This window comes from Rhincodon typus, chromosome 5 (assembly GCF_021869965.1).
Source record: "Rhincodon typus isolate 14 chromosome 5, sRhiTyp1.1, whole genome shotgun sequence".
NCBI classification, from domain to species: domain Eukaryota; kingdom Metazoa; phylum Chordata; class Chondrichthyes; order Orectolobiformes; family Rhincodontidae; genus Rhincodon; species Rhincodon typus.
This window is the reverse complement of record NC_063336.1, coordinates 82,654,256-82,668,551: the sequence shown is the minus strand read 5'-3', so window position 1 is coordinate 82,668,551 and position 14,296 is coordinate 82,654,256. Positions and strand designations below refer to the sequence as shown.

General features: G+C 41.0%; 1 protein-coding gene across 1 annotated transcript in view; it reads right to left on the bottom strand.

The window, feature by feature from the left end:
- The window catches only part of LOC109917058 (collagen alpha-1(XXI) chain-like), a 107,736-nt gene that overhangs the window by 23,978 nt on the left and 69,462 nt on the right, over positions 1 to 14,296 (bottom strand). The window contains exons 3-6 of the mRNA XM_048597079.1: positions 10,010 to 10,042; positions 9,764 to 9,901; positions 9,625 to 9,679; positions 6,760 to 6,969 (exon numbers count right to left, since the gene is read on the bottom strand). Of these exons, the coding sequence (XP_048453036.1) occupies positions 6,760 to 6,969; positions 9,625 to 9,679; positions 9,764 to 9,901; positions 10,010 to 10,042 (436 nt within the window). The remainder of the gene's footprint in view (positions 1 to 6,759; positions 6,970 to 9,624; positions 9,680 to 9,763; positions 9,902 to 10,009; positions 10,043 to 14,296) is intronic.

The window sequence follows — 14,296 nt, the reverse complement described above, 5'->3', positions numbered from 1 at the left end:
AATAATATGTATTCCTTTGTAGACAAAAATGGGATAGGGTATTAGAAGAAAAAAACCTCAAGGATCTGCGGATGCTGGAGATCAGAAACAAAATCGCAAATCACTGAAAAAACTCAACAGATCTGGCAGCATCTGTGGACAGAAAACAGTTAATGTTTCAGGTCCAGTGACTCTTCTTAAGAACTGATTGTAGCTAGAAAAGGGTTGGTATATATACTAGAGAAGAGGTGGGGGGAGGGAGAAAGAATAAAGAGGGAGATGGAGCCCAGGTACAAAAAAGAACTGTTGGGCAAGCTAAGGCCTGGGAGAATGAATAGCTGCTAATGAGGACTGTTAGTGGCTAAAAATGGGTATTGGAAGCACTGGTTGCAATTGGAATAAGTTGGCCGACTGATTTATGATTTTCAGAACAATTAATCATGGGAATAACTGAACTGTGCTAGCCTGAGTAGTGGCATATATTGTGCAGATACTAACATGCTTCCCCAGTATCTCCTGAGGAGCTCTGTTCCTAGGTTCTGAGGGGAAATATTCTTTCACCACTTACCCTGTCAAATGCCTTAAGAATCCTATATGTTTCAAAGAGATCAAATGAGTAGAGTCACAACCTGTTTAACCTTTGCTCATAAGAAGATACCAGGTATCATCCTAGTGAACCTTCTCTGAACTGACTCCAATGAAACAATAGCTGTCTTTAAGGGTACCAAAACTGCTGACTGCACTCCAGATGTGGTCTCACCAGTCTCTTGTACAGTTGCAGTAAGGCTTCCCTACTCTTATACTCTAATCCCCTTTAAATAAGGGCCAACATTCATTAACCTTCCTGACTACCTGCTGCACTCGTGTGCTAGCATTCTAAGTTTCGTGTACACCCAAGTCCCTTTGTGTTGCAGTTTTCTGCAGTCTTTTCTTCATTTAAATACTCTGTTCTGTTCTGCTTGCATTTGGCTTCCACGTGCTCCACTTGATGATGCTTACATGGATGCTTCTTCTCCAGTTTATGCATTCAAAGACAAGCGATTCCCATGTATTGGTAGGAAGGTTGCATTTGTTTAGGCAGGCTTTTAGAGTGTGCTTGTAGTGTTTCCCGTCTTCCTAGTGATTGCATACCATTGCGGAGCTCAGAGTAGAGTCTTGTGTCAAGCATGCAGACAATACGGCCCACCATTTGCACCTAATCGTAGGTAGCTATTGCCTTGATACTAGGGATATTGGCTTGGGAGAGGACACTCACATTGGTGTGCCTATTCTGCCAGTGGATTTGCAAAATTTTCTGAAGGCAGAGCTGATGATAACTCACCAGGGATTTGAGGTGTCTGCTGTACATGGTCCATGTGTCTGATGAATTTAAGTGGGTGGGACCATGGCTGCTCTGTAGATGATTAGCTGGGTTGTGGTGTCAGACTTCGAACACTCTGCTCCTCAGGCATCTGAAGGCTAGACTCGCGCATTGAAATCGATGTTGCATTTTATTGTCAACATCTGTTTGCACTGAGAGGAGGCTTCTGAGATATGGAAAATGATCCATTTTGTCCAATGACTCACTGTGGATTTTGATGGTTGGGGGGGCAGGCAGTGTTGTGTAGCAGGCACGCGCTGGTAGAGAACCTCTGCTTTTCGAATATTTAGTCCAAGGCCCATTCTCTCATATGCTTTGGTGAATGCATCGATGATGGTTCGTAGCTTGGCCTTTGAGTGTGTGCACATGCAGATGTTGACTATGTACAGCAGCTTGATGACAGAGGCTGAGGTGGTCTAGGTTCTGGCCAGAAGGCATGAAAGGTTGAACAGTTTCTCACTTGTCCTGTGGGTTAGCTCCAGTTTGAACTTTTATTGGGTTCGTGGTGGATCGTTGGTGAGGTTCACAGCTTGCACGTCGTCATGAAGCAGGCAGAGAATGGTAATGAATTTCTGCGGGCAACCCAATTTGAGAGATTGAAAAAGGTTGTACACAGAGGTCAGTGCTGCTCCCTGCATGTTTCTTGGATTTGTCGTGCTCTGAAAATCATGTCTCTTGATGGGGAAAAGCTGCATCGAGACTCTAGTAGGAGCTCTTCAACCACTGGATGCAGACATTTGAGGAGGATTCTCACAATGTCCTTTCCTGTAGTGGACAGTAGTGAAATCTCTGTAAATTCCACAGTTGAACCTGTTTCCTTTCTTGAAGATGGTTATAATTACAACATCTCTGAGATGTCCCAGTAGGCCCTCTTCCTTCCAGACCAAGGTGATGAGGATGTTGATTTGTGACAAGAGTGGCCTTCTGCTTTATTTAAGTACTTCAGTGAGGATTCCAGCTGGGCTGTAGGCCTTGTTGTTTCTCAGCTGTCAGATAACTTTCTCAACCTCTCGAGGTTGGAGGTGTGTCAACAGTGATGGATGGTATGTTGCGGAATGGTGTTGAGAGCACCTGCGTTGAGGACTGTGTCTTGGTTGAAGACATCCTCAAACTGCTCTGTCCAGTGGGTGTTGACTGCCTATTGGTCTTTGATGAGCGACTCTCCATGTTTGGTTCTCAGTGGAGTAGATCCCTGGGCACTTGGACCATAGATGGCTTTGATTGAGTTGAAGAAGCGTCACACTTCATGGTTGTACAGGAGTTGCTGAGTCTCCTGTGCTCTTTCCAACTACCATCTATTCTTTTGGTTACAGATTCTTTGGGATGTGACCTTATATCATTCAAGTTTGCATGTACACCATTCTGGTAATCCTGGTAAAGGATGACCATGTTGAGGAAGGAGTAAGGCGGATGCTGGAATCCTACCCTCAATTATCCTTAAAGGCATAATAAATATCTCCATCAACACTCTCCTAGTCCTTATAAAAGTGACTGAAAGTTGGCACAAGATGTGAAAACATTTCAGGGAATCAGGGTATCTGGTTCCCCAGTTTAGCCTTCATATCTGCTGGCCATTTTACCATTATGTAACCATTATGTTTACTGGCTTTACTAGGGAATTCTCAGATCTGAAATGTGGAAACTTCTGAGCGGTGAGTCTCTCCTCACCTTAATGGCACCTCCTGTGAGATAGAAACTTAATTTATCTAATTTCCTGTAATTTCCACCCTCAACCAACTGGCTCATGTGACAGGAGTGCATTAGATGTTTATTCAGATTTTCAACACCTCCAAACTGTGTAACCTAAGCAAAAAAAGTCAGCAATAACTAGCTGCGGCCAAATGAAACTATTCCACATTAGACTATTTCTATTGATTTTTATAAGTTATTTTATATCCTAAATTAAACGAGAGAGACAACGCAATTCTATATTATACCTCGATTACACTTCAAAATTATTTCAATGGCTGTAAAGCACTTAAGTTCATTCTGAGGACGTGCAAGATACTGTATAAATGCAAGCTCCTTCTTTCTTATCAGCGTATCTCAGTCACCTTGGTTGGAATTCTCTATGCCTTGAGCAGTATGGACAATGGCAAGAAAGTCGAAAAAACAGTGAAGTTGACAAATCAGATTCTTGCTGTTGGAGATTCCTCTCAAGGTTTAAACCAAGAACTCTGAATTTCACTAATTATTTACATTTAATTGTTAGCTAATTTTGTCTCATTTCTATGCAGCTCCCAACCCGCCTCTCTTTCATGAGAAACAAGAGGGTGCCAATTCCCGACATGAAAGTCAGAGTAATTATCCGGTGGCAGTAGCTCACAGTTTGCTTCTTTGGATCCTCAGAAAACTTCACCTTCATCAGCAATTCCCTGAATGCTTCAGGGACACCACTCTCTTCCTCCAGGCAAGCGGGCATTGCCAAACTACCAGCCTCACTACAAAACCACGGCTGCGTCAGGATCAACTCACACACTACTTCAGCCCTTCAGGACTTCACTTTGGAGTGAAGGGACAATTATGACCAACATGCTTCACTTTGTCCACAGGGACACACATGTATCTCATGAATCTACACAGGATGCTTCCTATGCTCTTGACTTACTTTCTTGGCTGTGTCTCTTGACACATCCAAATGATTCACATTACATATGCACATTTTGTGAAATGCTCTGCCAGTAAAAATAGGGCAGAGACCAAATATGTAAAATAAATATGAATGAATGGAACAGAAAGATGTCACAAGCAGTACTGGTGGGGGTACTGCCATGCACAATTTGCACATGTTAACTGAGAGTGTTTTGTGGGTGTCAGTAGCAGCATTCCCTCTAATTTTCTTTCTTCCTATATGGGACTGCAAGGTCCATATGTAGCAGCAACCTTCAGAACAGGAAGTCAATGTCGTGATCACTATGCTGTTGCTGACTGCTGTGCACAGAACCTTGGAGCGGCTGTGTGTGTACACAGCTTGGTGGGAATGTTGGTTAGCAGACTACATTAATTATTCTCTGTTTTCTTAGCACTCATTCACTTTACTTGAAAGCTGTCTACTTTTCAAAAGCATGTTTTTTTTAATGCAGAGGAGTGGCAGGCAGTCTGTCACAGTTTGGACCAACGAACAGTCAAGGAGGTAGGCCACTTTTTTTGCAATGAGACAAAGGCAGGGCTTTAGTATGATTGAAATGGATGGAAGACCAGTTACTTTGCCTCATCTGAGCAGGAGAAGAGGTAAGGTGTCCTCAGTGAGTGCGGAGGAAGTGCAGAGAGCAGGAAGGGTTAAGGATAAGTTGGGTCAGAGATATTGAGTGGACATAATGCATGGAGTACAGGGAATTGTAGTCTATAGGCTTTCATAAGAGATGTGTGCCGTTGCAGACTTAAGAGTGAGTGGTGGCCCACTGAGCATGAGGTAACCGAGGAAGACGAAGGCTTAGGGGATCATTAACTGCCTTGAGTTTTATTTGGGATATTCCACTGACCCAGCTGCCACATTGGTCCAAGCTATTTGAGTCTGGTGGCATAGCCACCTTTGTTAGTCAGCAGGAGAAAACACAGCCCTCCTTTCCACCACCCCATCCACAGGCCATTTCCATGGGGATAACAGTCCAGGACAACAGTGTGAAGGGCAGTGGAGATTTAAATATTGTGCCAGCAGCGTGAACTTTGCAAAGCGCCTAGTACTTTTGCCTGTCCTGTCACACGATTCTATGAGATGTGTAATTAATGCACTGCAAAGCAGAAAATTGTATGTGAAAAATCTGCATGGGCCATGGTGGACCATCCACCAAGAATCTCACCAAAAATAAATTTGTCCAAAGAATGGGAAAATTCAGCCTCTAGTGTTGTCCTATTCTATGGTTTAGAAAAGTATTCAGAGAAACCCTAAGAAGAAATGTCTTGCATCTTACAATAGAAGAAAAATATTGTAGATGCTGGAAATCTTTAACAAAAAAGTGCTAGACAAACTCAGCAGGTCTAGCAGCATCTGTGGAGACAGAAACAGAGTTAACGTTTCAAGTCCAATATGACTTTTCTTCAGAACCCAAGTGTTTTACTATATCATGGTGCAGATCTCCTCTCACAGATGTTAAGAGGCAAATTGTGCACAAAAGGAAGAGTTTACCACTGAAACGTTTGCACTCAGGTCACTTCCAACTTGTAATTCTAAAGTAATAAGTGAAGCAGAAAAATTAGACATATAGTCATGCCTGTGAACAACTTATTGTCCAAGAATAGCATGAAGTCTTGGCACCCATCATCTGAAACTGCTTAATTGAGCTGGCAAATTAAGTTTTCAATTTAATCTTAACTGTGTCTGTTTGTCTGTGTGCATGTGTGTGGGGGCTTGTGATCAAGGAAGGTTGGGTTTAAATCATAGATATAACTTAGACTACTTTGTGGGGCGGCCTAGTCCTGCTAAAGTTACAATATTAACATTAAATTGTTAAGTTTTGTTTAAGTTATAAACTTAGTGTCTAAGATCTGTTGTTTGTAAAATCTGTTAGGAACAATTGGGCAGTTTTTAGGGTAATTGAATATTGTAAATTTGCTGTTCTCTGGCTGATTTGGTTTGGTTTACTATCAATGTGTTGTAATGCTACTTATATGCAAATTCCATTTTCATCCAAGTTGAAAAACAAATGTACTTATGTGTGACTGTTCTTGTAAAGTTCAGCATAACTTAACATTGTATTGTTTTGAAGATGGAAAAATATAATGACATTGTAGGTAAGGACTCATAGGCCATAAAGGACCATAGGCATCTCTTTCCATTTGAGAGAGACAAGTGGTGGTGAACAGCTTTAGGGTAATCATTCCATAAGCAAGAGGTAAGGTGAGGAGCCAGAGAAGAGTGAACTAGGTAAGATCTTGAGGGAGGAAAATATAGAAAAATACGTTGCTAGTTAAATGAATTATGATGTGTGAAGGCTTGTAAACACTGGCATAGAGCAGTTGTTTCTGTGCTATTGACCACAATTCTGTGCAATGTAAATTATAATCATCAAGACACAGGATTACTTTAATCTCTCTGCTATTTTTAAAATGGATGACACATTTAAAAGGTAGTCTTGTGATCTGAAGAAGAGTCACTGGACTCAAACTCTTCACTCTGCTTTCTCTCCACAGATGCTACTAGGCCTGCTGAGTTTCTTCAGCAATACAGTTTCTGTTTCAGATTTCTAGCAAACGTAGTTTATGTTTTATTTTATGCTTGTGATCTAGTTCGTTCTGTCAATAACCAATAGTTCTTCGTTTGTAATAATATCCAATTTGCATTTTTAATTCATTTTGAAGGAAAAAGCAGATTGAAATATGACAATTTATTCATGAAATGTGAACCAAAGAAAAATGAAAGTGATGCATATGAATAATGAGTTTTATCTTAAATTGAATTCCAACATTTTTGTCAAACTCACCCATGAGTCCTTGAATACCTGGAAGACCAGGTGAACCCGAATGACCTGGTTGACCTTGTTCACCATCCAAACCTGGGAATCCAGGTGGACCTTGAAGTCCAGGAGGTCCTGGTGGTCCTGGTGGTCCTGCTGGTCCTGGTGAACCATTGCGTATCTGACAATGCCAACAGTTTTCGTTCCTTTTGTCACGCAAAACCGAAGGCAACTGGGCTAATATGATTAATAATATGGAATGGAAATGAAGAATCAAGAATTAAATCAAATAGTAATGTTGATACACATACACTTTTATAGTATACAGAGAGGTGATTGTGTGATCCTGTGCTCCAAAGGGGAACTGAAGAGTGTAGATTGGGAAATGTATACAATATTGGCTCCTTTTATCCCAACCTTGCTTCGTATGGAGCCGTTCACCATTCAGATTGTGATATCATGGAATCACCAAGTTAATGTGTATATGTGTGATTATCTTTAGCATCACTGAACTAAAATTACTTTAGAATTTCTGTCTTAATGTCACTTTGGCTTAGTAAGTACCAGATTTGTCCAAGTTCAAAGGCTGTAGCTTTAGGTATGAGTATTGAATTAAGCACAGAAAAAAGACAAGCAATGTCAGAGTGGCACAGTGGCTCAGAGGTTAACACTGCTGCCTCACAGCACCAGGGCCATTTTCGATTCCATCCTTGGGCAACTGTCTGTGTGGAGGTTGCACATTCTCTCTGCATCTGTGTGGGTTTCCTCTAGGTGCTCCGGTTTCCTCCTACAGTCCAAAGATGTGCAGGCTAGGTGGATTGGCCATGCTAAATTGCCCATAGTGTTCAGGGATGTGGAGGTTAGGTGGGTTATAGGGGGATGGGTCTGGGTGGGATGCTCTGAAGGTCGGTGTGGACTTGATGGGCCGAAAGGCCTGTTTCCACACTGTAGGGATTCTAAGAACGCTTTAGTGCAGTACTGAGGGACATCTGTATGGACAGAGGTACAGTCTGTCTACTGAGTTGTGCTTAAAAGAATCCAACGGCACTATCCACAAAAAAAAAAGGATTTTCTTGATATTCTGGTCAACATTCTTCCCTCAACAAACAACACAGGTTAACTGTAATTAATTTGTTGTTAGCTTATTAGTGGTCAGAACAAAATGCTGTGTAAAAATAGTCTAAAGGTTGGGAAGTTGGTCCAAATTGGAATCTCTGGTAGGTTGTACTAGTAGTTCTAACTGAAATTTGACTTTTAGTTTAACTTTTTGAACTTAGAGCTCTAAGAACTGTAAAGAAACTGAAAATTATTCATCACTTATCAGAAACTGCCTATCAGTTGCAGCTAATTATTATCTAGCCATAAGGGACTGCTATAAAAGGGCTAATTTCTGTGACTAGTCAGCAGCAAAAAAATGGTGTACTTCACTAGCTTTGGGATATCCTGAGGTGATGAAAGATATTACATGAATTAATTTTCTTATTTTTCTTTCTGCAACTCCACATTGACGAAATTCACCAAATTTAAATGACTTGTGAATGTTATGATTTCCTCAAAAATGCAATTACATTCATCAAGCATGATCAACCCTTTACGAATCTATGATGATTTACCCTGATTAACTCATGCCTAGTGCTTATACTCATTAAAAAAAAATTCTTTCATGGAATGCAGGCATCTCAGGAAAAGCATTTGTTGCCCATTTCTTATTTTCTTGAACTGAGCAGCTTGCTAGGTCATTTCAGAGAGCAGTTAAGAGTCAACCATGCTATTGTGGATTTGGAATTACACATTGGCCAAGGAAACAAGGAGGCAGATTACCTTCTCTAAATGGCATTAGTGAACTTAGTGGCTTTTAAAACAACTGATGTTAGTTGTTAAGTCTGAGACTAGCTTTCAATACCAGATTTACTAACTGATACTAAATATCCATTGGCTGCTGTGGTGAAATTCAAACTCAAGTCCCCAGAGCACTAGTCTAAGCTTCTGATTACAAGCCGAGCAATATTGCCATTATTTTACTATTTCCTCTGGAATTACATAAAAAATATTATAGAACCACAACCAACAGGATCAAACTACCTTACCATTTTCTAGATTAGCCTTTTTTACCCTTCATATTTTAGAGGATCTAATATCTGCCATTTGGCACAATTCCTGTTCCCAGAAATTCCTTGAAAATTATGTTCTTTATCTCTACATTCCCCTACACAACTTGTTACAGAGTAGGCTGAGATGTATACCACCTTGTCCCAGCAATTCTTATACTTTTAGCCCCATTAACATTTTTAACATAGTTTGAATATTTACATCCAATTATAGCTGCTATTCATCCTCTTTAATTAATTCTACAATCCCACTTTTACTTTTCTCCACTAAGACAAAATACTTAAGTTTTTTTGCTGTTTTCTCACTGTCAAGTACAAAATATCTGCTCAAAGTATTCATCTAATTTCCTTCAGAAAATTATTATTAATTCTGTTTCCATCACCCTTTTAGATCATAACTCATTGCATTATAAAGAACTCACTGCTGTCCGGTTCTTCCAACAATTATCTAAAATCTGTCTCCTCTGGTTAGCGATCTATCTACCAGTCAATCGTTTCATCTTCTGTAATCTATTAAAAAAGTTTATGATTTTGAACACCACTCATAGATCTTCCCCTAACTTTTTCTGCTTGATGGAGGACAATTTATTTTATTCTAATGCCTCCATATAAGTGAAATCCTTAATTCTTGTCCAATTATGTCTCCTTATACATTTCAACCAGAAAATCCAGCACTGAATTCTTTCTTAATAAAATTAGCATTAATACAAAATTTTCTTTATTATGAACATTTTAACTAACTTTAGATTATTTTAAGTTTGGAACAATTAAACCTTATACTCACTTCTTAGCACATCCATGCAAACCTGTCGGATGTATTCATCTGAAATGACTTTTCCCTATTAAAACAGTTTGGAATTAGGAATGAGTAAGAGCATACTAAACAATAAATCATATCTAAATAAAATCAGATGCATCCCTACAGAAATTCCTTCTGGACCTGGTGGTCCTGGAAGTCCATTGTTTCCTTTGGGCCCTGGATTCCCAGGTCTGCCAGGTAAACCAGGTTCACCCTTTTGACCTCTTATGCCTGCAGTGCCTGATGCTCCAGGTTCTCCAGGCTAGAAGAAAAAGATGAAAAAAATAACACAGATTGTATTGTAATTTTATAATATTTATAACATTTAAAAAACGAAGAATTCCTTTGGTAGCCTCTTTTGGCAGCCTACCTCTCCTTTTGATCCTTTTGAACCTTTTGTCCCCTGCAAAAAATAATTAAATCATCAGTGTACACAATTTAACTAATAGACCCAAGTAAAAGAACAGTCAGATTGTGCCCCCCATCTGTGAAATGTAAATGGCCAAGTTGAAATATTGCAGCATCATTCTATGTACTGATTCAATGCAACTAATTTACTTAAGTATTACACAAAATTCAATTTATAACTTGGGAAAAGTATTGTCAATCTAAGTTACAAGTACCTTATGGCATGAGATCTGAGGTATGTGGTCTTAATAATTATACCTTCAACTACTTATTATTGCACTAAAATTAGGGTTGGTTATCTCAGTTGGCTGGACAATTGGTCTGTGATACGGAGTAACATGAACAGCATGGGTTCAATTTCAATTTCCGCACCAGCTGAGGTTAGCATACAGGATTCTCCCCTCACCTGAGGCATACAACTGAGAATCCCTTTGTTAAATCAGACTGTCCTTCACTACTAGTTCATTGCTGAATAGAAAACAAAATTCATTTTTAAGCGCAAAACGTAGTGATTTTTGTTGATATTTTGAAGATAGTTGCAAAGAAATAAATGCAGACCAAATAGTAGACGGAGTTCAGCATAATGAAAGTAACTCAATCAGTCTGTATATGAGAAAGACAAATCAGAATACTTTCTTGGAGAAGCAAAGGATTTTGGGTGTCTGTAAGTTTAAACCATTTAAAGCTAGTGTCTAAGTACAAGTAGTAGTAAAAATCTGTAACAGAATGTTCTGATGAAGGGTGCCGACCTGAAATGTCGACTTTCCTGGTCCTCTGATGCTGCCTGACCTACTGTGTTCCTCCAGTTCCACACTGTATCGACTCTGACTTCCAGCATCTGCAGATCTTGCTATCTCCTAACAGAATGTTGGCCCTTTTCTCAATGGGGTTGGAATACAAAAATAAAGAATTGATATTTCAGTTACACAAAGCATTGGTCAGATCTTTTTTAGAGTAGTGGATTTAGTTTTGAAAAGATGGATTACAGGGGCTACAGCACACATTCACCAGAACTATAATTTCTAAGGAAATAAATTAAAACTATGCTTTTAAGTTTAGAATCAAGGGGATGGATTTTACCAAAAATCAGCCAAATGTCAATTTCAGGGTGTTGTACGAAGAGTTTCTCTTTGAGAGCTCTAGCAAGTTTTCTCACACTACTTTCCGCAGCTTGCTTAATTAGCTATGTACCACACCTCTATTGGAACCCACGTGTACCAATCAGCAGGAGAAGTACTTGCTACTGCGAGGCTGTCCTGAGATTCCCAGTGTCAATTTTAAAACTAAGCTGTGCACAGGGTCTTGTGCTGTCATTCAGGAGCTGTCCTTTACATTTCCCATGTGTAAATTGCCCCAATGATGACAAAGAAATGGAAATTCTCTGCTTTGCCGACAGGGACCTGGAGGTCCTGGTTAATGAGGTGGTGCAGAGGAAGTTTGTCCTCTTTGTTCAGGACCAGCAAAGGAGACACGACACAAGTCGTACCAACCTGGTCTGAATTTGTCACCAATGTCAATGCGAGGAGAAGTGTTCAGCACTGCTACAAGTTAATGACTTTCTCTGCTTCACAAGGGTAAATGCCAGCATTTTCTCTATGTAGCCTCACATTCACTCTAACTTTGCTACTGCACTCAGCTCCCACCAAGGCTCAAGGTCTACCTTTGTCACTATTGCATGCAACATCTTCCCTCACTCGTTCTCACTCACCTGAACCCCTCACACTAAGGCTTCTATGTTGTCTATTCAGTCACCTGGTACATCTCACCATACTTGCCCCAACAGCACCAGCATTAACGGCTGTGCCAACCTTATGCATCTCACCCGATTCAACCTGTTGTTTCGTTCCAGGAGAAAACAGACGACTATTGGGTGAGAAGGCCAACACAGGTGATATGGTGCCCAGCATTCACGTCCTCAGCCCCTATGAGACAGGATCCTTACCTTAGTAGGAAAGGTTAAAGGCTGGCCCATGTGTTGAAGTCAAGATCTCCATATCCCCTCACCCAAGTAACAATCATTGTTAAGTACTGTGCTGCTCTTCCATTACTACCACTGTGAATGTAATATAAACATGCAAGCCTCTACCCACATTATGCAATTCATTCTCTCTTTTGTCTCTTGTAGGCACCAGTGGCATCAGCACATTCCTCCACCTCTGGGGAAGAGGTACAAATCTCACAGAGAGTGTATGGCAAGGTACCTCTACCAGTTTATATACTGACATTTTGGTTGATATATTGTGTAAATTAGAGTTGAGACCACATTCTGGCGCCACAGCTCCATAAACAGCAGAGAAGAAATGCCCCAGGTTGTTAGTACTCAGAGGACTTCTGGAGACCAGGTACCTGCTTAGCCCCAGTCAGGAGGAAACCCGATGCAATTGGCCGTTCATAATGTCATCCAAATGCACAGCTATACACAAAAGCCAACAGGCAAGTTTGTCGGAGGCACGGGACAAATTGACACAAAAGTTGGAGGAATCTACAAACATAGAACATGGAACATAGAACAGTACAGGCCCTTCGGCCCACGATGTTGTGCCGACCTATTATCCTACTAAGATCAAACTACCCTGCATACCCTACATTTTACTATCCTCCATGTGCCTATCCAAGAGTCGCTTAAAAGTCTCTAAAGTATCTGACTCCACTACCGCTGCCGGCAGCGCATTCCACACGCCCACCACTCTCTGTGTCAAGAACCTACCTCTGACACCTCCCCTATACCTTCCTCCAATCACCTTAAAATTATGCCCCCTCGTAATAGTCATTTCCACCCTGGGAAAGAGTCTTTGACTATCCACTCTATCTATGCCTCTCATCATCTTGTACACCTCTATCAAGTCACCCCTCATCCTTCTTCGCTCCAATGAGAAAAGCCCTAGCTCCCTCAACCTTTCCTCACAAGACCTGCCCTCCAGTCCAGGCAGTATCCTGGTAAATCTCCTCTGCACCCTCTCTAAAGCTTCCACATCTTTCCTATAATGAGGTGACCAGAACTGAACACAATATTCCAAGTGTGGTCTAACCAGAGTTTTATAGAGCTGCAGCATTACCTCTTAAACTCAATTCCCCTGCCAATGAAAGCCAATACACCGTACACCTTCTTTACTGACGTGGACCCCAAGATCCCTCTGTTTCGCCACAATGCCAAGAATCCTGCCGTTAACCCTGTATTCTGCATTCAAATTCGATCTTCCAAAATGAATCACTTCACACTTTTCAGGGTTGAATTCCATCCGCCACTTCTTTGATAAGCTCTGAATCCTGTCAATGTCCCGCTGCAACCTACAAAAGCCCTCCATGCTGTCCACAACTCCACCAACCTTCGTGTCATCGGCAAACTTACTAACCCACCCTTCCAATTCCTTATCCAAATCATTTATAAAGATCACAAAGAGCAGAGGTCCCAGAACAGATCCCTGCTGAACACCACTGGTCACTGAGCTGCAGGCTGAATACTTTCCATCTACTACCACGCTCTGTCTTCTATTGGACAGCCAGTTTTGTATCCAGTCAGCCAAATATCCCTTAATCCCATGCCTCCTTACTTTCTGAATGAGCCTACCATGTGGAACCTTATCAAATGCCTTGCTAAAATCCATATATACCACATCCATTGCTTTACCTTCATCGATGTGTTTTGTCACATCCTCAAAGATTTCAATAAGGCTTGTGAGGCATGACCTGCCCCTCACAAAGCCATGCTGACTATTTCTAATCAAACTGTGCTTTTTCAAATAATCATAAATACTATCTCTCAGAATACTCTCCAATAATTTCCCCACCACAAAAGTAAGACTGACCAGTCTGTAATTTCCAGGATTATCCCTATTCCCTTTCTTGAACAAGGGAATGATGTGTGCCACCCTCCAATCTTCTGGTACTACTCCAGTGGGCAATGAGGACGAAAAGATCATTGCCAAAGGGGCAGCAACCTCTTCCCAAAAAAACCTTGTGTATATCCTATCTGGCCAAGGGGATTTATCTATCCTCATGTTTTTCAAAATTTGTAGCACATCCTCCTTCCTAACATCAACCTGTTCGAGCATAGCTGCCTGTTTCATGCTGTCCTCACAAATGTCAAGGTCCCTCTCACTGGTGAATACTGAAGCAAAGTATTCATTAAGGACCTCCCTTACCTCTTGTGACTCTGCACACAAGTTCCCTCCACTATCCCTGATTGGCTCTACCCTCACTCTGGCCATTCTCTTGTTCCTCACATAAGCACAGAACGCCTTGGGGTTTT